General features: G+C 39.8%; 1 protein-coding gene across 4 annotated transcripts in view; it reads right to left on the bottom strand.

The window, feature by feature from the left end:
* Positions 1 to 469: 469 nt before the first annotated feature.
* SNX31 (sorting nexin 31) overlaps positions 470 to 23587 on the bottom strand; it is a 67855-nt gene continuing 44737 nt past the window's right edge. For 2 of the 4 annotated variants that reach the window (XM_049854173.1, XM_049854175.1), the window contains 6 exons: positions 23387 to 23479; positions 17307 to 17510; positions 14032 to 14145; positions 10079 to 10156; positions 4663 to 4719; positions 470 to 901 (listed from right to left, as the gene is read on the bottom strand). In XM_049854173.1, the coding sequence (XP_049710130.1) occupies positions 800 to 901; positions 4663 to 4719; positions 10079 to 10156; positions 14032 to 14145; positions 17307 to 17510; positions 23387 to 23479 (648 nt within the window). In that variant the 3' untranslated portion in view covers positions 470 to 799. The remainder of the gene's footprint in view (positions 902 to 4662; positions 4720 to 10078; positions 10157 to 14031; positions 14146 to 17306; positions 17511 to 23386; positions 23480 to 23587) is intronic. The other 2 variants (XM_049854174.1, XM_049854176.1) reach the window with 2 other exon arrangements.

Here is a 23587-nt window from a genome sequence, read left to right as displayed (position 1 = left end):
ATTTCTTTTTCCGTGATTCCATTTCTTAGAAAGAGGCCTATTTTTCTCTGCTGATGAGTCATATCTTTAGAACTTAACCCCAAATAAACAGGCTCACAAGACTCTATGGGAGATATGTCCTACCTAATGTACCTTGGAAACCCTGGTGGTGCAGTGGTTAAGTGCTATGGCTGCTAACCAAAAGGTCAGTGGTTCGAATCTACCAGGCGCTCCTTAGAAACCCTGTGGGGCAGCTCTACTCTGTCCTGTGGTGTTGCTACAAGTCGGAATTGACTCGATGGCAACCTGTTTGATTTATTTTTGGTTTAATGTGTCCTATTTTACTATAATACCCCAAATGCCTTCACAGCACAATTCTGAACAGTTGCAGTATTTAAAACTCTTAAACAGTCAATAAGTTTCCTTATCTCCATGCTCAAGTACATCTAAGATGTGAACATTCTAGACTCACTGCATTTATAGTGTTTCATAAAGAGCCTTTCATTCATGTAATATCAGAATGAAATCAGTAAACATTTATTTCAGGAAAAAAATGGAATGAGCTTGATATTACTTGATATGGACTTGCCATTTATAAGTCATTAAAAATAAACTGTATAACTCTGGTTCCTACGTAGAACTTTATGTTGCCGGAGACTTGATAAATAAAACTTTGTGCCAAAAAATCTTAGTGGCCAAAACATGGGAGGGAGTCAAATTTCTTCAACTGGTAGTAAGTAAGGAAGCCCACCTTCAACCCCAAGCCCTTAACAGTCTTGAGAAAGCCTTAGAGGACGTTTTAACAAGTGAGACTTTCTCTTCAAAGATCTTCTTCCTTTATGGTCCCAAAAACACAGTCATTTTCAGCTACCTTAATGGAAATCTTGCTTTTTCTTGGTAGAAAATTAGAATAGTTTTTCCACTGCAAAGTAAACACAGAGAGGTCAGAATGGACCTGAGAGGAAACAATTTTCATAACGACAATAATAAAGAAAATCTAGGGAAGTTAAAACAATATTAAAAGGGTAAAAGAAAGATTATATTTTTTAAGTAATGGTTATTTTAAGAGGTTTTATCTGGCAGAAGCTTTATTTTTGGGTAGGTGTGCATCTGTTGGAGTCCCTGGGTGGTGCAATAGGTTGACATGCACGTGTGCTAACCAACAGATTGGAAATCAAGTCCGCCTGTAGGCACCTCAGAAGAAAGGCCTGGTGATCTACTTCCAAAAAATCTGCCATTGAAAACCCTATGGAACACAGTTCTACTCTGACACACGGGGGTCAGTATGAGTTGGAACTGACTCAGTGGCTACCGTACATCTGTTAGGGCTGAGAAGAGCGCCGCCTGCTGGTATGAGAGGGTAGATATGTTCGGAGTACCTTTCCAAGCCCTGGGATGCCATCCGGGTAATACTTGAACTCTGCTGTCTTGTCCCTTTCCACTCTCTCAAAGCTGTGTGACATTCAATTTTTAATTTCACCCAAAATTTTTAGTGGAGCCCCACACAAAAACATACTTTTAAAAGCATTGTTCTTATTCTAAAACATCTGAAGAGGTTATGGTTGCCATAAACTTTCAGTAAGTAAATAGTTGGCCTTCAGACAGGGCCCAGAGACTAGGCCTCAGCCCTGGTGGGGAGAAAAAATGCGGGCAACTCAACAGCTGACAAAAAATCTTCTACAAGGGATTTTTCTTAATAGAGGCCCATGGCAGAGTGGTTAAAGGAACGGCCTCTGGAGGCAGACTACCTGGGTTCAGTTCCTGCTTGGCAAGCTATGTGGCCTTGGGCAAGTTAGTTAACCTTTCCGTATTTCAGTTCCTTCAGTAAGAAGCCAAGTGCTTAACTACCGCACCACCTGAGCTCCTTTCTCAGCTATAAACCAAGGATAATAATAGTCTCTGTGTTGTTATGTTTTGGGTGTTGTTATGAGGAGTAAATGAGTTATACACAACCCCCGCTCCAAAAAAACCAAACCCGTTGCTGTCGAGTTAATTCTGACTCATAGTGACCCTATAGGGCATAGTAGAACTGCCTCACAGAGTTTCCGAGGAGCGGCTGGTGGATACGAACTCCGGACATTTTGGTTAGCAGCCATAGCTCGCCGTAGCTCTTAACCACTGCACCTATACATAAAAAGCACCCATAACAATGGCTGGCTCGGGGTAAGTTTTGCTAAATAAATAAATTGGAATTCAATATAGTTGAACACCAGGTCCCCTTCTGAAATGCCAGCCCTGTTCAAATCATGAGGTAGGCTTGCCTGTTTTAGGAGGGTAGCTCAATTAGCATCCACATTGACCTCAGTTATGTTGTGTGTTGTGTTGTCTGTTGCTCAAGGACAGTGGTTGTCAAACTTGAGCAGGCTCGGACTCACCTGGAGGGCTTGTTAAACACAGATTGCTGGGCCCTACCCCCAGAGTTTCTGTTCCCATTGGTTTGGAGTAGGGCCTGAGAATTTACATTTCTAATAAGCTCCCAAGAATTGATGCCTTTGAATTATGGTGTTGGCGAAGAATATTGAATATACCATGGACTGCCAGAAGAATGAACAAATATGTCTTGGAAAAGTACAGCCAGGATGCTCCTTAAAAGGGATGATGGAGAGACTTCGTCTTATGTACTTTGGACATGTTGTCAGGAGGGACAGTCTCTGGAGAAGGATATCATGCTTGGTAAAGTAGAGGGTCAGGGAAAAAGAGGAAGACCCTTGACAAGATGAATTGACAATGGCTCATACGCAGCAACGATTGCAAGGATGGCACAGGACTGGGCAGTGTTTTGTTCTGTTGTACATAGGATAGTTATGAGTTGGAACTGACTGCATGGTACCTAACAACAACAACAAAGAAGTTCCCAGAGGAGGTTGATGCTGCTCGTCCAGGAGCTACTCTTTGAGAACCGCTGTTCTAGGATAATGGTTTCAATCCTGGCTGCACATAGAACCATATGGGGAGTTTTAAAAAATTCCATTGTCCAGTTACCCCAGACCAATTAAACCAGAATCTCTAAGGATGGGACCCTGTCACCATGACTTTTTAGAGCTTCCCAGCTGACTCTAAAGTGCAGCCAAAGTTGAGAACCATAGCTCTGTATTGTCAGTAAGCTGCTAAAGTGTGTATACATTTAAACGATGGCGTGATTACCACCTATGTTGTACAGGTGAAGAAACTGAAGCTTGGTGCAGTGTTTCTCACTGAGGCGCTCCTTAGAAATGCTGATTTTCAAGGCCTCAACCCCAGATCTACTGAATCAGTCTTTTCATTAAAATCCAGGAATCTGCATTTTAATAAGCACCTCAGGAGTCCCTTCCATACATCTAGGTTTCTGATCTGCCTGAACACACACAGCCCATAAGCGGTGGAGTTTCTGTCTTGTCTCTGATCTAGCCAGCCAGAAAATCTAGCCAGCCAGAAAATCGAGCCAGCCAGCTGTAATTATGAAACAGAGAAAGCTTGCATTTACTGCTTTTTTCTGAGCTTGTTCACTAAGGAACAAGGGTCAGTGATAAAATTTACTCAAATGCTACTTAGAAGGTCACCTGTATTTTGTTCATCTACACGAGGATTTGAACTTAGCAAGGACAAATTAGAAAAGGTGGTTAAGGGGACTGTTGTGGAGTCAGGCTGCCTACGCCCTTCTGCCAGTGGTTACTGGGCAACCTTGGGCAAGTCACTTAATCTCTCTGTGCCCCAGTTTCCTCAACTGATTTACTGGGTTGTGGTAAGGATAACCAGTTGCTGTTGGGTCAGCTGCAACTCATGGTGACCCCATGTGCGTGACAGTAAACCTGCTCCGTAGGGTTTTCAATGGCTAATTCTTTGCAAGGAGCTTACTAGGCCTTTCTTCCGAGGCACGTCTGAGTAGACTCAAACTTCAGACCTTTCAGTTGGTAGCCCAGCCAGATAACTGTTTGCACCACCCAGGGATAAGTGAGCTAATTGAATGAGTTAATGAGTTAAAGGAAGATAAATGAGTTCAATATAAAAGAGCTTAGAAGAGTGCCTCGCACATAATTAAGCGCCCAGTAATGTTTTCACATGGGGTCAATGGCAACTGTTTTTTTTTTGGCAACTGGAAACTGATGTTCTCTGCTATGATTTTTACTTTTATAGTTATCTGCACAGCAAACCTAAAGGCTCAAAAAAAGTATTTTATAAACTTAAAAGTTGTTTTGTACAGAGTATACTACAGAAAATCCATAAAACTAAAATATACAAACTAGAAAGAGGATTTTCAAAAAAACACATGGAGTGTGGAAGAAAGTCACTAAAGGATTCAAGCTCTTCTTGGAAATTTTCTACACAAAAATTCAGGAAAGCATTTCTCCTAACCCTACTGGGTACAACAATGAGAATAATATACTTCTGTGATGGCCCTCCAATTGGCCCAACCCACATGGAAGAGCTTCTGAGAAACAGAATTCTGGCATTTTCTTGGAGGTAGAATGCCTTTGGTTGCTTAGAGGGGAAAAGAGACAGAGTCATCAAAATACAACTGCCCTATAGGGTTTCCAAGGCTGTAAATCGTTACGGGAGCAGACTGCCACATCTTTCTCCCAAGAAGTGGCTGGTGGGTTCGAACTGCTGACCTTTTGGTTAGCAGGTGAACTTTTTAACTACTGCACCACCAGGACTCCTTCATCAAAATTACAACTCTTCAATTACATAATTTTACTCACAGACCTGGCTTTGTTGAATGTGGTTTCTTTTACTTTTGCCTTCTTCCGGAACTTCAATCTGCTAAATAGATTAGTAAAATGTCAGCCAGGAGAAGCAAGCACACAAATAACCTATTTAACTAGCACGTTTCCCCTTCCACAATAATCCTCTTAATGGTCTTGAAGACTGCCAGTCAGCGGGGCACCTGAATGTCATCCGTGCACTCCTCCTTAATTGCAAGTATCTAAACGTTCTGGAAATCCAGTCTCCAAAAGTTAAGTGAAGCTTAATGTTTAATATTGGTTGTTGCCTATGGATTTTGTGATTCAACACAGCTTTGAAAAGGACTTCACACGAAATTAAATGTACTTACAAATCCTGAAATAATCCACAGAGCTTCAATACATGTGCTGAATCAAAGCCAAATGGGGCTTTGATTAATCAAAGGGCACTGTTAATCAAATGAAGAATCAAACTGAAGTTCAATACACTTGAATATACCTCATGTATATAATTTTTTTTTTATATAAGGTAAACCTAGTAGAACAGCCAGGGTCCCAGCAGGAAACAGATGCTACACTCATAAGGGGTAATTGAGGGGATTTTTTTAAAAAAAAGAATTATTTAAGTATTTAATGGAGGTGTAGGCACCAGTAAGGGGAACCAGAGAAAGGATGCTGGAGCTCCCAGGGGCTAGCAGCAAGGGAGTAAGGGAACATAGGGGAAATTCTTACCACCTTTAGGCCTGACAGGAGTCCCTGGGTAGTGCAAATGGTTAATATACTGTGCTGCTAACCCAAAGGTTGGTGGTTCGAGTCCACTTAGAGATGCCTTGGAAGAAAGGTCTGGCAATCTACTTATGAAAAATCGGCCATCGAAAATACTATAGAGCACAGTTTCTACTCTGACACATGTTGGGTCTCCATGAGTCAGAGTCAACTTGACAGACAACTGTTTGTTTTTTTGTCCACCTAAGCCTGATGAGGTAAGGGGAGGAGCTACTACTGGACCCCGATAGAGTAGCTGTAGCTATACAGAGAAGCTGACTGCCAGGAGCTATGGCCCTCAGTAGAAGGAGCTGCCAACCATAGAGACCCAGCAGGGACAGAGTTGGAGAAATAAATACCCCAGTCTCATCTTCCTCCCACCCTTCAAACTCCTACTGGGTTTCCCATTGCGTGAACCCAATCAGAGCCAGAGAGCAAAGCTGTGGTACACAAAAGGCTGTCTCCTGTGGTACAGAACGGGGTGGAATAGAGTCAAGATGGATCTGGACAGGCAGACAGAGAGTGTCGGACACACCTAGTAAAGGTGACCTAGCCAGGGCTTGGCGGAAAGAGTTCTTAGATTTTTCTTACTAAAAGAGAGAAGAGCTATACTATTAATCAACTATGTTTAATATATAATAAGCATTTCTCAAACATGGCATAGAGCTCATCACTCTATAAATTCTCTTTATAACTGCCTTTCTCTTCTAACGAATAACTCTTCTAACAAATAACTGAGGACACTGGGTCCTCAGTTCCTAGCCTTTGCATAAATAAATACACCCCACTACCCGTTGCCGCCAAATCAAATCTTTTTTTTTAATTGAGTTTTTGGTGAAATTGTACTCAGCAAGTGAGATTCCCATTTGACAATTTCCACACAAATTGTTCATTGACATTAGTTACATTTATCACAATTTGTCAGCATTCTCTTTAATTGTGTCTATACCCATCCGTGGAAGCCCTGGTGGCACAGGGGTTAAGTGCTACAGCTACTAACCAAAAGGTCAGCAGTCCGAATCTACCAGGTGCTCCTTGGAAACTCTATGGGGCAGTTCTACCCTGTTCTATAGGGTCGCTATAAGTTGGAATCGACTTGACGGCAAGGGGTTTGGTTTTTTGGTTTTATATCCATCCATATGTGCTCAAACACTCGTTTTTACTTTGATTGTGCTGTGCTCACTACATCCACATTCAGTGTCACTTTTCCCATCACCACAGATCACATGTCTCTATGGTCTAAAGCGTACTGCCCCCTTCCCCACCTCCTTGGTAACCATCAATGATTCTTAGTCTCTCTAAATTTATCTGTTCTTGTCTTCTTAGAAGAGAATCATACAATATTTGTCCTTGTACGCTTGACTTTTCATCGAGTCGACTCCGACTCATAGCGACCCTATAGGACGGAGTAGAACTGCCCCATAGGGTTTCCAAGGCTGTAAATCTCTATGGAAGCAGACTGCCACATCTTTCTCCGGAAGAGTAGCTGGTGAGTTTGAATCACCAATCTTTTGGTTTGTAGTCAAGGGTTCAACCAAGGCTCCTTGTATAATAAATGATAGAAGGAAGGGGTAAATTAATTAATTATTATTCCTTATTATTCATGAGGAAATAGAGTGGACATTTCAAAATAAGTGGGATAAATAATAAAACGGTACTAGAAAAGAGCAATTGATTCTTGACTTTTGTTAACTTAATTTTGTTGTAAAATCTGTTGCTTTCAGGCCAAAGCACAGGACTTCCTTTAGGTTAGTATTTTTAGTGAAAATGTTCATATGTGTAAAACTATCTCAATAACTTGTTTAACAGATTAGTTATTAAGTCTCAGCTAACGAGAAATTAATGCTCCAATGTCTTAGGTGTTTTACTATTTTTTTTTTTTACAATATTACATTATAATTTGTAAAATACTTCTCCTGTCTTACTTTGTTTTCTGTTATATGTATGCAGCCAAACCTAATCCTAACCAATATATTTATTTTCAAATAAAATAATCCTTATAATTATTCTCTAAATTAAAAATAGCAAATATTAATAAAATTGATTTAGGTTTTTGTATGTGAGTATTCAGGCTTTTGTGTTGGAGTATAACTTTAAGAATGCTACACTTTATTTTTGTTTTCCTTCTGTTTTGTGGCTAATATTGCCTTTCAGAATTTAACATGATTTTTGTTGTGTTGTGTGTTCATATTTTTCTTTAGCACATTGGTTTGACTTCAAATTTTAATGATCCCTTCATAAATGGGTCAAGTCTTACCTTGGAAAGCATTGCCTTAAGCTAGCTAAGCTGGTTAAATTAACACTAAATTTCTTCTTTCCCTTCTGCCTTCTTATTAGGATAAAACCAGTACTATTTAATCTGCTTCTAGGGGCCATCTACTTTATTTATGAGACTCGTTTGGTTACCATTTCCTCAATTTCTCCCCACTCCTCCCCAGATTCTTCATATTTGTAAAAATCTTGGAATCAGAGCCTGCCTTGTAAAACAGAGACTTCTGTGTCATATAGCCCATATACACCTTCTGTAAGTGAAAAGTGTCAGTTCAGGCTTTGTGCATTTACCTAAAAACCATTGAGTGACACTGCCACACATTTATATTGTTCCTTTAAGCTCCACAGAATGCCATGTTCTAGTCAACTGTACTTTGTGTGGTGGACCCAAAGCCAGTATGAGTTCAAACAGCTAATGGCCAGTCTGTTCTCTTCCAGGCACCCATTCTATCCAGGGATTTGTAGATGAAATCTCAGATTGAAATGTGGACTGTCCGTACAAGATCAAAAAACCCCGAGAGTCCAATTTTCAAGAGTAAGGGTCTTAACTTTTCTTTCCAAGAACCAAAATAAGTAAGGAAATAAAATAAAATTTGTAGAAATAAAATGGTATTTGGATAAAGTAATACAAGCATTGACTAATATGTTGATTTTGCTATCAGCCACAGAGATAAATTATAGATTTCAATTCATGTGCAAATCTAAGGAATGTATTTAGTGTGGTTGTTTTTCTTGAAAACTTTAAATAGATCCCCACACTCTCCATTCTGTTGAGAAAACTCTTTACTATTCATTGTGTAAGTATTTCCTGCATCAAGTAGCTTACGTTTTATTCATCCCCATGGGAGAATACTTCTGCCTTTTAATGGGGCTCCTTCAGTTAATTACTTTTCTTTTCTCTTTCTACTTCATTCTCATAAATACATAATGATCAGAGCCTAAGGGGAGCCATCCTGCATAAGAAGTTGGATTTTTATTACTCTTTTAAAAAGAGCCTCCTTGATTCTTTTATTGCTTTGATTTGCTTCTCTCTAGTACATTCTAAGGAGCCCTAGTGGCACAGTGGAAACCCTGGTGGTGTAGTGGTTAAGTGCTATGGCTGCTAACCAAGAGGTCAGCAGTTCAAATCCACCAGGTGCTTCTTGGAAACTCTATGGGGCAGTTCTACCCTGTCCTATAGGGTTGCTGTGAGTCACAATCAACTTGATGGCAGTGGATTTGGTTTTTGAGAGTGGCACAGTGGTTAACAGCATGGCTGCTAATCAAAAGGTCAACAGTTCGAATCCACTAGCCACTCCTTGGAAACCCTATGGGACAGTTCTGCTCTGTCCTATTGAGTCGCTATGAGTTGGAATCCACTCTATGGCAACAGGTTTAGTTTTTGGTTTTGGTAGTATGTTTTGAATTGTTCAAACAGCAAGAGGCGGTGAATTTCATTTTCCCTGAAAAAAAATTTTTTTTTTCCATTCTAGAAGACAAACAAGTATAAAATATAACTATTTTCTTAGAAAAAAGCTGCAGAGCCAAGTACATACAGATCAATGTGAAACTAAAGATGTTATCTAACTAAATTTAAATTAAAATTTTAGGAAGAGTTTCCAAATGTTTCATGTTGTACTTTTAAAGATGTTTTTAAGAATATATGTAATATTTTGCAAAAGAATTATGCTTACAAATGTCAAGCAGGGATTAGCATTCATAACCATTTTAAAAAATCAAACCATACTATCTTATTTGGAACATGCTTATACCATGATGATAAGGCAATCAGAAGAAGAATCTCAGTAACTGTTTTATAGACGACCATCGCTCATTTCAATGAGCTACTAGAACTTTACTGAATAGATGTAGGCTAGAAAAGCAAAGTTTAATTTTACATTAAGAAAAAATTACAACCTTGAAGTTTTTTTTACTTGATGGCTTTCCCCAACTGCCAATGGCACGTTAATTTGGCACCGTGGAAGTATCAAGGGGCTATGGGTTCTTTCTAGAGGCAAAACTCAGAGTTTATTTAAAACCATCCCTGCTACATTAAAGACCCCCTTGATTCTGGCTTTATAATGTAGGTTTTATGGTAAATCAGAAAGCCTCTATTTGGAGGAAGGCAGAAATAAAAGAATACAGAGTAGAGGGTTATAGGTTCTTAAGCATTCCAAAGATGACCTCTTGTTGGAAAAATGGCTTAAATTTTAAAGATAGGCTTCCTTCCGCCATGCCCTTCTGACACATGGAGCTCCTCACCAGTCCCCAGGGGGAAAAGCAGCTTACGTTGGTGCCCTTTGGATTCCTCCCTCGAGGTTCAGATTTGCTGGCCCAGGGAATTCATCAATGTAATTTGGTCTCCAAGTGTCAGCTGATAGTGGGAACTTCAAGTGAAAATATACACAGATAGGAGCACTTACCATTTCTGGATTCTCTGCAGCTAGCTTTACCATCTTTTCTGAGATCATCTTTTTCAAGCAGCTACTCAGCAAAAAAGCCTAAGAAATCCAGAAATAAACAGCTCTCCCAACTGAAGAGATGGTCATTCTCTTCCTTCCCTCCTCCCACTACAAAGCAGATTCTGAGCTCTGCCCTCGAACAGTCCACTTTAAGGAATTTAGCTTTCTTCTCTAATTTCCATAAATTTGCATAAGATATAATTAGTAAGTAACCATACATTTTCTCAATTACATGGGTAGATTTACAGAAAAAATTTAAAAGACAGATGAGAAATGACCAGGATCTCAGTACTAATCTTCTTCCCTCTTCAGGCTCACCCCTCCCATCCATTTCCTCTATTATTTTATAAGCAGAAGATCACGTTATCTAAGCAACAAATAACAAGAACTGCTTATTGTCGTAATCAACTAAACTGATTACAGTCAATCTTATATTTAATTGTATACATAATTATTGAGAGACCTGTAATTAGGCATAAATAGTAACCTGTCTGTTTGAAAGAACGTATTAGTACCTTATTGCTTTTATTGAACTAAAAAAAAAAAATTTTTTTTTCTTCACTTTATTTTTCCAGTATTTTCAGTCACTCACTTTCAAGACTGGTAGTTGTCCCCAGTATCACCTGTGGTTTAATTATTATTATTATTATTTTTACAACACACAGAGTTACACAGAACAAAAGCTGGGGCTTCCTTGTTCCAGGATCTTCACCCTTCTGTACCAAATTTAAGGTTCCCTGTGATTTTCCAATTTCTCCGCTCCCATTAATCCTTTTCCTCCCTTGTCTTGCTCTCAGTTCTTAGGTGGCTGTTTTCTCTTCCTGTCCCACTGAGGTTTGAGATAACCGAAGTTCAAAGCTTGAGACTATAGGACTAAAGGCTGTGTGTTCAGGGATGCAGTCTCTGTGCTGGGGGGAGATGGAGAGGAAGGGAAGGAAAAGAGAGAGAGAAAACCCAGCAGGGGTGGTAGCCAAAGGGGTGGGGCACAAAAAGCAGAATCACAGGGAGATCAGGAAGCTTAGGAGAAACATCTCAACGTCGTGCAGGGCTGTAGAGCATGATGGGAATTAGTTGCATTTAAGGGAAGGGCAAGGAGGAAAGAGAGAGAAGGGGGCTGCCACCAATAAGGAAGAGAGTAACAGATGTAGGCTTTATTTGCAGTGGTAAAATTTGATATCCTCCTCGTGTTGCTAAGAATTAGTCCTGTTTATCTGTGCATAAAACCAGTGTATAAAATAGTTAAACATCAAATCCTAAACTGAGAGACCGGGAGAACCCCTGAATCTATTGCCTAGAAACAACTTTTAAGCCTTGAACCGAAACTATGCCATGAAGTCATCTTTAAACTAAATAACAATTTAGCTCATTTAATAAAGACTGTTTACCTTGAGCATTGTGCTCTTTTAAAGAATTATCTATGTGAGAGTAAATGGACAAGAGTAATGTTAAAACACAGATGAGAACTTTAAGAGGCGGAGAGCCTAAGCTGATGGTGGTGAAACCGTGTGGGCAGAGACAGGGAGAACGGTGGCACAATGTGAAGTATGTAACCATTGTCATTGAGCTGTACGTGTAAAAATTGTTGCATGGGTGTATGGTTTTTTGGTGTATTTTCACCAAAAAACCCAAAAACCTTTAAATATCACCTCCCCCCCCGCCAAAAAAAACTCTGAGCTGATGTAGGCAGGAAGGACGTTTAATGGTTCTCCACGAGATGTGAACCGATTCCATATTTTTATACAGTGTACACAAATATGCAGCCTAGGACTCTGTATAAACCAGTTAAAAATTATTAAATATAAAGGGACTGAGCTTTTGTTTAAAGAGCCTAAAAAAGATTTGGGCCCAAGCCCTCATTTATATTTGCGGGGCACACAAGCCACATTTCTGCCTTTTGCAGAAGGAGCCCTTGGGTGCTTATCAATAAGCCCCCACTCCAGAGAGGAATCCTTTAAAAGAACATTTATTGCACCTCTCCATACTGGCTTAAACTCATTTGCTACTGACTAGATTTAAAAATCACAATAAAATTTAATTACTGCACTTAGCGTTCTGGGGAGGTGGTTTCATTGCCAAAATCCCTACATCTCTCCGAAGGAAAAAAAAAAAACCAAACCCCCTGCCACTGAGTTGATTCTGACTCATAGCAACCCTATAGGATAGAGTAGAACTGCCCCGCAGGGTTTCCAAGGCTGTAAATCTATATGGAAACAGACTTCCACGTTTTTCTTCTGAGGAGCAGCTGGTGGATTCAAACTGCCAACCTTTTTGGTTAGTAGCCAAGGGCTCTACCCACTGCACCACCAGGGCTCCTTTTACATCTCTCCACGTAACCACAGATCTTGGCTACTCAAACCATCCTACCACTTCCCTAAGGATGTTTCATATTTTAAGGTGAACCTGAGGACCTATTTCTTTAACCTAGGATTTGGTCTTAGTATTTTGTGTTTTTCAGAGAACCTTGATATCTATTATCTCATGATGACAAATGTACTAGAAGTGGAGAGTTGAAAAGGGCTTTGTGTCCCTGAAACCAGAATACTCCTTGGAATTTAGTGTGGGGACTTGAGCTGAATATAATGTTGATGCAAAGATTACTTTGATATTTTGATTCTGCTTTAGAATATTTGTAGGTTTGGTCCCAATTTGAAATCGTTTAAATTAGTTCAATAAGAATAATTTTTCAATGGGATTTGATATTTAGCAAACTAGCTTTTTTTTAAAAAAAGGATTCTTATTCCAACTTTAATTACAAGTCTGTGGCAGACACTGACAGCTACCCAATAGCCTTGCTGTCGAGTCAATTCTGACTCATAGCAACCCAATGGGACAGAGTAGAACTGCCCCATAGGGTTCCTGAGGAGTGGCTGGTGGGTTCGAACTGCCAACCTCCTTGGTTAGCAGCTGTAGCTCACCATAGCTCTTAACCACTGAGCCACCAGGGCTCCTTCTTGCTAACAGAACCCTGATTTTATTTGAGATGACAAAGTGCCAAGCCCCAGTCAGAGGATTGTGCTGATCATGAGCCCTGTTCCTTTCTGCTAGATCCTTGATTCCCAGACTCCCTTACAACTGAGAGTGGTCATGTGACCCAGTTTTGGCCAATGAGACATAATGAAAAGTCTTCTAAGAGGCTTCTGGGAGAAAGCTTTTGTTTTCCAGACAAAAGGGATAGCTTTCATTTGCTTGGAAAGTTCAAGACAATGACAGAGATGCCAATCATCTACCTCCAGTGTTCTTATTAAGTGAGATAATAGAAATCTTTAAGCCTAAACCAGAGGCCAGCAAAATACAACCTGTGAACCAAATCCAGCCCACCACCTGTTTTTGTAACTAAAGTTTTTTTGGAACACAGTCATATCCATTTGTTTACGTACTGTCCGTAGCTGCTTCTGTGCTACAATCAGAGTTGAGTAGTTGCCACAGAGACAACGTGGCCTGCGAAACCTAAAATATTTACCATTTGGCCCTTTAAGAAAAAGTTTGCCAACGCCTGGTCTAAATCATATTTAGTTGGGTCATCTCTTATTGGTAACTACATAAATTTGCTTCTAACTGATATGAAGGTCATGGTGACTAGTAAAATAAAAAACAAACAAAATAAAGGGTGTTATAGGCAAAAAGGAAACCCTGGTGGCATAGTGGTTAAGAGCTATGGCTACTAACCAAAAAGTCGGCAGTTTGAATCCACCAGGTGCTCATTGGAAACTCTGTGGGGCAGTTCTACTCTGTCCTATAGGGTCGCTATGAGTCAGAACCAACTTAATGGCAATGGGTTATAGGCCAAAAAGATTGTGTATAGCATACTTTAGTGTTCTGTTCTGGTTGGGTGGAGGCAATGTGCTTTGTCCACTCCAGCAAGAAAGAGAGCATTTCAGCACAGAAGTTTTACATTCTTTGCCCTGAGAACTCACCTGCTTGGTGTAAATAACAAACCACTGCCAGTGACTGTCCTCACTGTACTGAAATCTGAGTTCTAAGTTCTGGTTGAGAGTTCGCTGGGGCCCATCCATATCCAGCAGAGTCCCCTACAGAGGAAAAGATTCTATTAGACATTCAATAGAAATTTCAGTGCCTATTATGTCCTGATGGGGCCCTGGTGAAGCAATGGTTAACCACTCAGCTGCTAACCTAAGGTTGGCAGTTTGGACCCACCAGCTTTTCCACAGGAGAAAAGACCTGGCAATCTGCTCCCATAACGATTACAGCCTAGGAAACCCTATCGGTGCAGTTCTACTCTGTCACATAGGGTCACTATGAGTTGAAGTTGACCCAACAGTATACAACAATGTTATACCCTGGGCAAAACAGCATAACAAATGACACTGTCCTGGTTCCCAAGGAGCTAACAGAATATTGAGGAGCCATGAAATAAATCACCACAATTTGATATGATAAATCTTATAAGGAAAGCAAACACAGGTCTATGGAAGCAAACAGAATGGGCACCTAGACTGGGAGGGTAAAGCATGGCTCTCTAAGTTTGTTCTGATGGCTTTGGCTTTTTTTGGTAGGGTGGGAGGTGGAGAGTGACAGATGATTCCTGACAGAAGAGAATGCAAACGCAAATGCACTGAGGCATGAAGGAGCCTGGCCTATTGGAAACACTACAGGGGATCGAGTGTGACTACTGCACAGGCTCCAAGGCACGGGATGTGGTAGGAGAAGGGGCCTAAAGAGATAAGAGTATTAAAACACAATTCTTCGTCTAAGAAGATGGAGCAGATGTTTCCCTATTCCTCCCACTAAGTACAACTAAAAACCCTGGACATTACATATAAAACAAATATAAGACTCTGGATCTATAATTATCTCAAAATAAAACAGTTAATTAAAAATAATTAACTATTTAAATAAAAATAATTGTAACATAATATGAGATTTACAATATGTATAAAGTATGGCAAAATATCATAAAGGACAGAAGGGGAAATGGAAGTATATGGTTGAAAAGTTCTTATACTGTTTGTGGTCTAATATTTGAAAGACTATAGTAAACTAAAGAGGTATATTGAAAACTCTAACGTAACCATTAAAAAATAAATAAAAGAGGTATAGCTAACAAACCAATAGTGCAAATGAACGGAATCATAAAAAATATCCAGTTAGTCAATAAAAACCAAACCCATTGCCGACTCATAGTGATCCTATAGGACAGGATAGAACTGCCTCACAGAGTTTCCAAGGAGCACCTGGTATATTCAAACTGCCAACCTTTTGGTTAGCAGCCGTAGCTGCCACTACACCACCAGGGTTTCCAGTTAATCAACAGAAGGCAGGAAAAGGGGAAAGAAAGGAACAAAGAACAGATGGGACAAATTAAAAACAAATAGCAAGATGGTAGATTGAAACTCCACCATACATATATTTAATTAAATATAAATATTAAATACTCCAACTAAGAAGTAAAAATGTCAAATTTTATTTAAAAAAAAAAAAAGGACCCACCTATATGTCGTTCTCAAGGTCCTCATTAAAAATATAAAAATACGGACAGGTTAAAGCTAAAATGAAAGAAAAAGATACAACATACAAATACTAATCAAAACAAAGCTTGAGTGGCTATGTTAATTTTAGGAAATGTAGATTTCAGGACAATAAATATTAACTAGGAATAAACAGAAACATTATGTAATAACGGAGTCAATTCACCAAGAAGATACAACAATCTGAACTGTGTATGCTCCTAATAACAGCATTTCAAAATATATGAAGCAAAAATTGAAAAAAAATTGGAAGAAGAAATAGGCAGATCCACAATTATATTTGGGGGTTTTCATATTTCTCTCAGTAACTGACAGAACAAATAGAAAAAATATAAAGACAGAGAAGACTTGAACAATACCATCAGCCACTTGACCTAATTGACATTTATAGAATATTCCACCCAATAGCAGAAGAATACACATTTAAGTGCACATGGATAACTGATCAAGACTGACCGTATTCCTGGCCATATTCTGTATATTTAAAAGAACTGAAATTATACAAAGTATGTCCTCTGACCCCCAAGGAGGAAAGAGGCAGGGAGAAGGCTGTTAGATTCACCCAGGCAGAGAATTTTGAGACCACCAAACTGTGAAGATGGAGAGAAAGGACATCTTTAAGGAATAGCAAAGTAGTAGAACAAATAGAAGAAGGCCCTGGTGATACAGTGGTTAAGCGCTCAGCTGCTAACCTACAGATCAGTGGTTTGAACCCACCAGCCACTCCACAGGCGAAAGATGTGGCAGTCTGCTTCTGTAAGGATTTACAGTCTTGGAAACCCTATTCTATTTTGTCCTAAAGTTGCTATGAGTTGGAATCTACTGGACATCGATGGGTTTAGGTCTCTATTAGCAATTAAAAGTATAAGACCCGAAAGAGAAAAGTTAGAGGTAATTTCAAGGTTTCTGGTTCAGTCAGCTGGGGGTGGTGATGGAGACTATCGTTGACTAAGATAAGGAATGCAGGAGGAAGAACTCTAGTGTGGAGATGAGAGGAAAATGGTGTCTGGTCTGGGGAAAGGTTGAGTTTGAGATACCTCTGAGAGACCTGGTGAAGATGTCCAGAAGGCAATAGGAAATACTGGACCTTTGAAAGAGATCTGGGTGATTGATTTCAGCGAATATGCAGAGGAAAGATGGTAGATATGGAAATCCAGGAAATAGCAACATTTCAGGAATGGTCAGAAAGAGAAGCAACCCATAAAAATAGGGAAGGAAGGAGAGGAAGTTTTGAGAAGGAAGGAATTTTTTAAAAAAAGATATTTAGATTTTTAATTTTTTTGTATTGCAGACCATGCTAAGATAAACATTCATGTTCATAAATCTTTATAAATACCCCTAATGATTTCCTTAGCATAAACTTTCAGAGGTAGACTTGTTAGATTAGAAGGTAAGCACTTTTTTTTTTTTTGGTCATTTAAACCAGTAAGTATAGAATTAAAAAAAAAAAATTCAGTAATATTAATTACCATGTTGTGCTACCAACACCACTATCCATTTCTAAAAGTTTTACATCACCCCAAACAGAAACTCAGCACCCATTAAACGAGAACTCCCATCCCCTCCCCACCCCCAGCCCTTTGTAACCACTAATGAACCTTTGTCCCTATGCATATGTTTATCCTAGGTACCTCATCTAAGGCGAGAATTTTTAAATCATGGGTGGAGGCTTCCTCAGTAAGGCAAGGTGCCAAGATACTCACAAGGAAAGTGACCTGCCAGCACTTAACCCTATTCATCTGGAAAATGACGTCCTGGGTCTGATCATCAGGTAGGGTTATGCGGCAGCTGATCTCATTATTGCCGACAGAAACAACAGCCAGACAGCCTGGTTCTGGGTAGTCACAGGTACAGGGATCCAGCTGCAAGCATCCATAGTGCTGTACCTCTCGAGACAGCTCCAAAAACTGCACCCGAAAATGGGAGGGGAACAAAAGAGCGCTTGCATCAGACGAGAAGCGTATGTCAGAAACTACTACCATTCTACAAGAACACATGGAATTCAGGCTTAGTGAAAGCACCTGAGGATCTGAATGAAGACAATGCCTCTGTGCTCTCTGACAATAATCCTGAGAAAGTTCATGGCCAGGGCAGGGACATTTCTCTCTCATTCACCACTGTGTCTCTGCACTTGTGACACTGCTTTGGTAGAGAGTGGGAATAAAAATATTTGATGAGTGAATGAAGAATGAAGAAAAGAGTGGAGTGAATAAAGTGAATGAATAGACGTGGTTCTATCTCAGCAGATTATAACACAGCAAAGTAAACAAGAGGTGCTACCATTTGGACCACATGAGCCACAGGCTCCACTAGCCTGAGACCAGATGAACTAGATGGTGCCCAGCTACCACTACTGACTGCTCTGACCAGGAGCACAGTAGAAGTTCCTGGACAGAGTGGGAGAAAAATGTAGAACAAAATTCAAATTCATAAAAAAGACCAGACTTACTGGTCTGCTAGAGACTGGGTGGAACCTCCGAGACTATGGCCCTTAGACACCCTTCAAACCTGGAACTGAACCCACTCCCAGAGATCACCTTTCAGCCACACAATAGACAGGCCTATAAAGGGAACAATAGCACCCATGAGGAATGTGCACCTCAGAACGATCAACCATAGGAGACTAAAATGGCAGCATTTGCCCAAAGTTCAGAAGGCAGGAAGGGGCAGGAAAACTGGGCAAACGGAAACAGGAAACCCAGGGAGGAAGGGAGGAGAGTGCTGACAGATTGAGGGAATTGCAACCAATGTCACAAAACAAGCTGTGTGTATAAATTGTTAAACTAATTTGCTCTGTAAACTTTTACCTAAACCACAATAAAATGTCCAAAAAAATTTTTTTTTAAATAAAATGCTGCCTTAAAAAAAAACTAAGCTGAGGAAAGTATGTAGGAGGAAAGCAGCTAATTTATACAGGCTGCTTTAGATGGTGGTACTGCCAGAGAAAAAGACTTCGGAAATAGCAACGAAATGAGGGTATGAGCAGGTCTGCTTTCTAAGGAGAGTTCCAGGCAGCTCAAGAGTGCCAAGGGGACACTTTTCATGCTATTGCTAAAGATTAGCTTCTTCCCTCTGCTTTTGAAGTGACCTAAGAACAGACAACAGTTGTAGTTTGCACCTGTTGTCCCAGTATCCCATCCAGGAATTTTCTGTGTTTTAACAAAGTATTTATTATTAACTATTACATTTAAATGAGCTGACATTGGTTTGGCGACCTCCACTTCATTCCTCCAGCTTCCACGATGGTCCTGCCTAGTGGGTGTGAGATGCATGCGCAGAGACAGAGATCTCATTTTTTCTTTCCCCAGATTTCTCACTTGGTTGTTATTGTTGTTGGGTACCATAGAGGTGGTTCTGATTCATGTCAAGCATGGTTAAATCTAAAAGCCTACTAAGTGACAAGCTGGCTCTTTTCCTATCCTTTCCAATCCTTACATCTCCCTTTCAAGGGCTACATGAAGTAAGTATTCACTGATAAAACAAAATGCATTGAGAATACACAGCAAAGGTCTCATGCTGGGGGAAATATTTGAGGCTCTTGTCCCTACCTGGCACATTTTGTACCAGCTCCTTGTGCTGGGGGCCTGTGCTTCAGTTTGGGGAACACATCAAGCTGCCAAACCTCCAGCTGGGTCATTGGGAAACATCAGAAATTATAGGTCATGAGTACCTGATAAAAGGAGCCCTGGTGGCGCAAGGGTTAAATGCTTGGCTGCTAACCGGAAGGTTGGTGGTTATCACATTGTTTGTAAAGTGGTCTATTATTTGAAAGGAGGTTGGTGGTTTCGAACCCACCCAACAGCTCCATGGGAGAAAGACCTGGCCATCTGCTCCCATAAAGATTACAGCCTGTAAAGCAGAGACTACATTAGCCCGAGACCAGAACTAGATGGTGCTCGGCTACAACCAATGACTGTCCTCACAGGGAACACAACAGAGAACCCCTGAGGGAGCAGGGGAGCAGTGGGATGCAGACTCCAAATTCTTGTAAAAAGACCAGACTTAATGGTCTGACTGAGACTAGAATGACCCTGAAGGTCATGGTCCCCAGACCTTCTGTTGGCCCAAGACAGGAACCATACCCAAAGCAAACTCTTCAGACAGGAATTGGACTGGACTATGGGATAGACAATGATACTGGTGAAGAATGAGCTTCTTGGATCAAGTAGACACATCGGACTATTCTGGCATCTCCTGTCTGAAGGGGAGATGATCGGATAGAGGGGGGTCAGAACTGGCCGAATAGACATGAATAGAGAGAGTGGAGGGAAGGAGTGTGCTGTCTCATTAGGAGGAGAGCAGTTAGGAGTATACAGCAAGGTGTTTATGAATTTTTGTATGAGAGTCCGACTTGATTTGTAAACTTACGCTTACAGCACAATAAAAATTAAAAAAAAAAGGTTACAGCCTAGAAAATCCTATGGGGCAGTTCTACTTTGTCATACGGGGTCACTATGAGTCAAAATCAACTCAACGGCACCCAGCAACAACCTGATATATGTATGGGGGTGGGGCAGATGGCTGAGTAATCTTGCTATAGAGCATATAGAGAGTAGTCTAATGCTCTTGCTACAATAGTTTCATATTTATTACATGATGTACATCTATAAAAAATATTTTATTGCTTTGCAACACTAAAAAATTTTGTGATACGCTCTTTTGGCTACAATGAGCTAAAGGAAATGAAAGTGTTTAATGAAAAATTAAATTCCATTTCTCAAGAAAATTGATGATGAACTTGCTCAAAATGTTTGTTGGCATTTGCCATTTGACAAGAGGGTGTTGTGACATTACTGACTATACCTACCCCTCACTTATCAACTATCTCGTTATCCAACATATTGAGTTTTCGACAATAGTAAAAACTCTACTATCCAACTATTATGCTCATTAACAATGTACATCTGGCAGTAACAAACACTGAGGTGTGAGGCAAGAGTAACACTGGCTGTGATGGTTAAGGTTATGTGTCAACTTGGCTGGGCCATTATTCTCAGTGGTATGGCAATTATGTAATGATATAATTTGGCAGTTATGTAATAATGTAGTCATCCTCCATTTTGTGATCTGATGTGGCCATCTTCCATTTTTGCATAATGCCAATTTTCATATAATGACCTGGTCTTTGGGACCTAACCATGTCCATAAGTGAAGAATGGGTGTACATGCACACCAGAAGACACAAATCTGGAAGAATCATCTACTTGAAAAATTAGTTCTTTTAAGAAGACTGTACCTGAAAAAGACAATTTAACACGGATAACTGCTGAAGGTATGTTTATATATTTGCATTTAGATCAGGGATTGGCAGACTTGTCTGTTAAGAGCCAGATAGTACATATTTTTGGCTTTGCAGGCCGTAAGGTCTCTATTGCAATGGCTCAAATTTGCCGCTATACCACTAAAGCAGCTTTAGATAATATATAAACAAACAAGTGTGGCTGTGTGCCAATAAAACTTTACAAAAACAGGCAACAGGCGAGATTTGGCCTGTAAGCCACTGATAGCGGACTGTTTCTTTAATTTCACTCATTTTTAATTCCAAGTTTTCTTGTACATGTACGAAAAGTAAAGCAATAGTTGTTAATGTGTTATCTCCATTTGCAGAAGAAGAACTTCCCAAACAAACACTGTTGGTTTTATAGCAGTTAAATGTTTCAAGAGAAAATCAGTCAATTTCAATAACAGTTCAATTTTTTTCATCTAATTCATGTGCTCAAAGTAAAAGTTTTTAAAAGACTATTATGAATACTATGGTAAATACAGGTAAAAAATTCATCACAGAAAATAAAGCTTGCTTTTGTGGCAATAATATAAATTTTGGTAAGTTACAGTGACATGGTAAAAACAACATTCTTATTAAATTAAGAAGTTTATGGGGCAGAAATGTACTTAGAATTGGTTGCTGTATACAATTTGTAATTGTGTACAAAGTAGCACAATATTCTACCCATCAAAATACAATCTGTAGTTGTCAAAACGTACAACTTTTTTTATATATACACAGAGTAGATATGTATATTTTGGGACAAAGCTAAGGTGGAATACTTTTAAAAAAAATACTGCAATGTAACAGTAGATGCTTATTCTTTTCTTTCTTTCTTTTTATTTATTTATTTATTTATTACAGCCCATCAACCAAATTTTCAAAATGTCTGAACCTTAGAATAATTACTTTGTATATCCACCTAAGCAGGGGCAGAATACCCAATTAGCAAGGAGTCATGGATTGAATTATGTCACCCAAAAATATCTGTTAACTTGGCTAGGTCATGATTCCCAGTATTGTATTTTGTCATCTGATATGATTTCCCTAAGTGTTGTAAATCCTATCACTATGATGTTGATGAGACGGATTAGCGGCAGTTATATTGATGAAATCTACAAGATTAGATAGTGTCGTAAGCCAATCTCTTTTTGAGATATAAAAGGGAGAAGTGAGCAGAGAGACAGGGGGACCTCATACCACCAAGAAAGCAGTGCACAGAGCAGAGCAAGTCCTTTGGACCTGGGGTTTCCTGCATGGAGGAGCTCCTTGACCAGGGAACACTGATGACAAGGACCTTCCTCCAGAGCTGACAGAGAGAGAAAGGCTTCCCCTGGAGTTGATGCAATGAATCTGGACTTCTAGCCTGCTAGACTGTGAGAGAATAAATTGCTCTTTGTTAAAGCCATCCGCTTTTGGAATTTCTGTTGTAGCAGCACTAGATAACCAAGACACAAGGTAAGCACGGTGCATACCCTGCTTACCAGATCATCTAGAGTGAACAATTTCACTACAAATTAGTAAATAAGCACAAGTAAGCACGTGCTTAACTTGCTTACAGGGTCGTTCACCCCTGTCAGGGACTGTAAATTTGAAAAGAGGCTTTGATTCTATAGGAAGGCGCTGTGGGGTAGGGAGAGAGACAGATGCCAGCCATACCTAGAAGCAGAGTCTTTGATGGGGTGAAGAAATGTGAACTTCTTTACTGCAGATGATCTGGTAACCAAGGTAAGCACTGTGCTTACCTTGCCTGTTGGATAATCCTCCCCTGCACCTAGCTATAAGTTTTGAATGCATTTTATCCAAAATCAACTCTTTGGTTGTGAACACTGCAAAGTCGAAAGAATAAAAAAAGAGAACACAATGAAGCAGACGCCATTTCTCCTGTTAAAATATGTCTTGTTTGTCAGACACTCATATACAGTGCTGGTGGGGAGGGTGAAGGAGGTGCGTGAGTTGGTGCAACCTTAATGGAAGCTTTAAAAATGGACATTTAGAAATGTATGCTAAGGAATAATAGAACAAGTAGTCAACGACCGAGGATGTTGCCTGCAGTATTCAGGAACAATCAGCCAGAAATTGTACCAGGTGCCGGGAATACCCAGAGCATGTACAGATCAGACATAGTCCTGGGTCTCATGGCGCTCACTGTCTAAGTGATTTATAGTGGCAAAAATGGCAACACTCTGAAAGTCCAGTAATAGGAAAATTGTGAACTAAACAATAACATAGCTGTAAATTGAAATACTCAGTAGTCATTAAAAATAATGTTAAGGATCTATATTGATTAGCTTGGCAAAAAACTTATACTGACTGTATTTTTAGAATCTTTTAAAGCATTGAGCATTTATTAATTTTATAATCAGAAAAGTCAATAATGATATTCTCATTTTTAAAAAGAGCCCCGCTTTTAGTACTTGACGGGCTTAGAAATTAAAACAACAGAAACATCTCCATTCCAATATATTTCTTTAACTCCCTTCCAAGGGATTTCTCTTGGTACAGTATTTGATTCACCTTTGTCTGATTGTCTTCCTTCTGAAGAGCTGTTAATTTCTCCCTCTGCGCCTGTGTGGGTTTGGCCCATTCTTTTTCAATGTCCTGTATTGCCTGAAAACAACAAAAAAAAAGTGTAAAATTTGCAATCTCAGCAGAAAAGAATGAACCTGACAAAAACATACTTGTGTACGAAGGGCTACAAGAACAGATTCAGGTGGA

This window comes from Elephas maximus, chromosome 15, assembly GCF_024166365.1.
Source record: "Elephas maximus indicus isolate mEleMax1 chromosome 15, mEleMax1 primary haplotype, whole genome shotgun sequence".
Classification (NCBI taxonomy): Eukaryota; Metazoa; Chordata; class Mammalia; order Proboscidea; family Elephantidae; genus Elephas; species Elephas maximus.
This window is presented reverse-complemented; position numbering and strand designations above follow the sequence as displayed.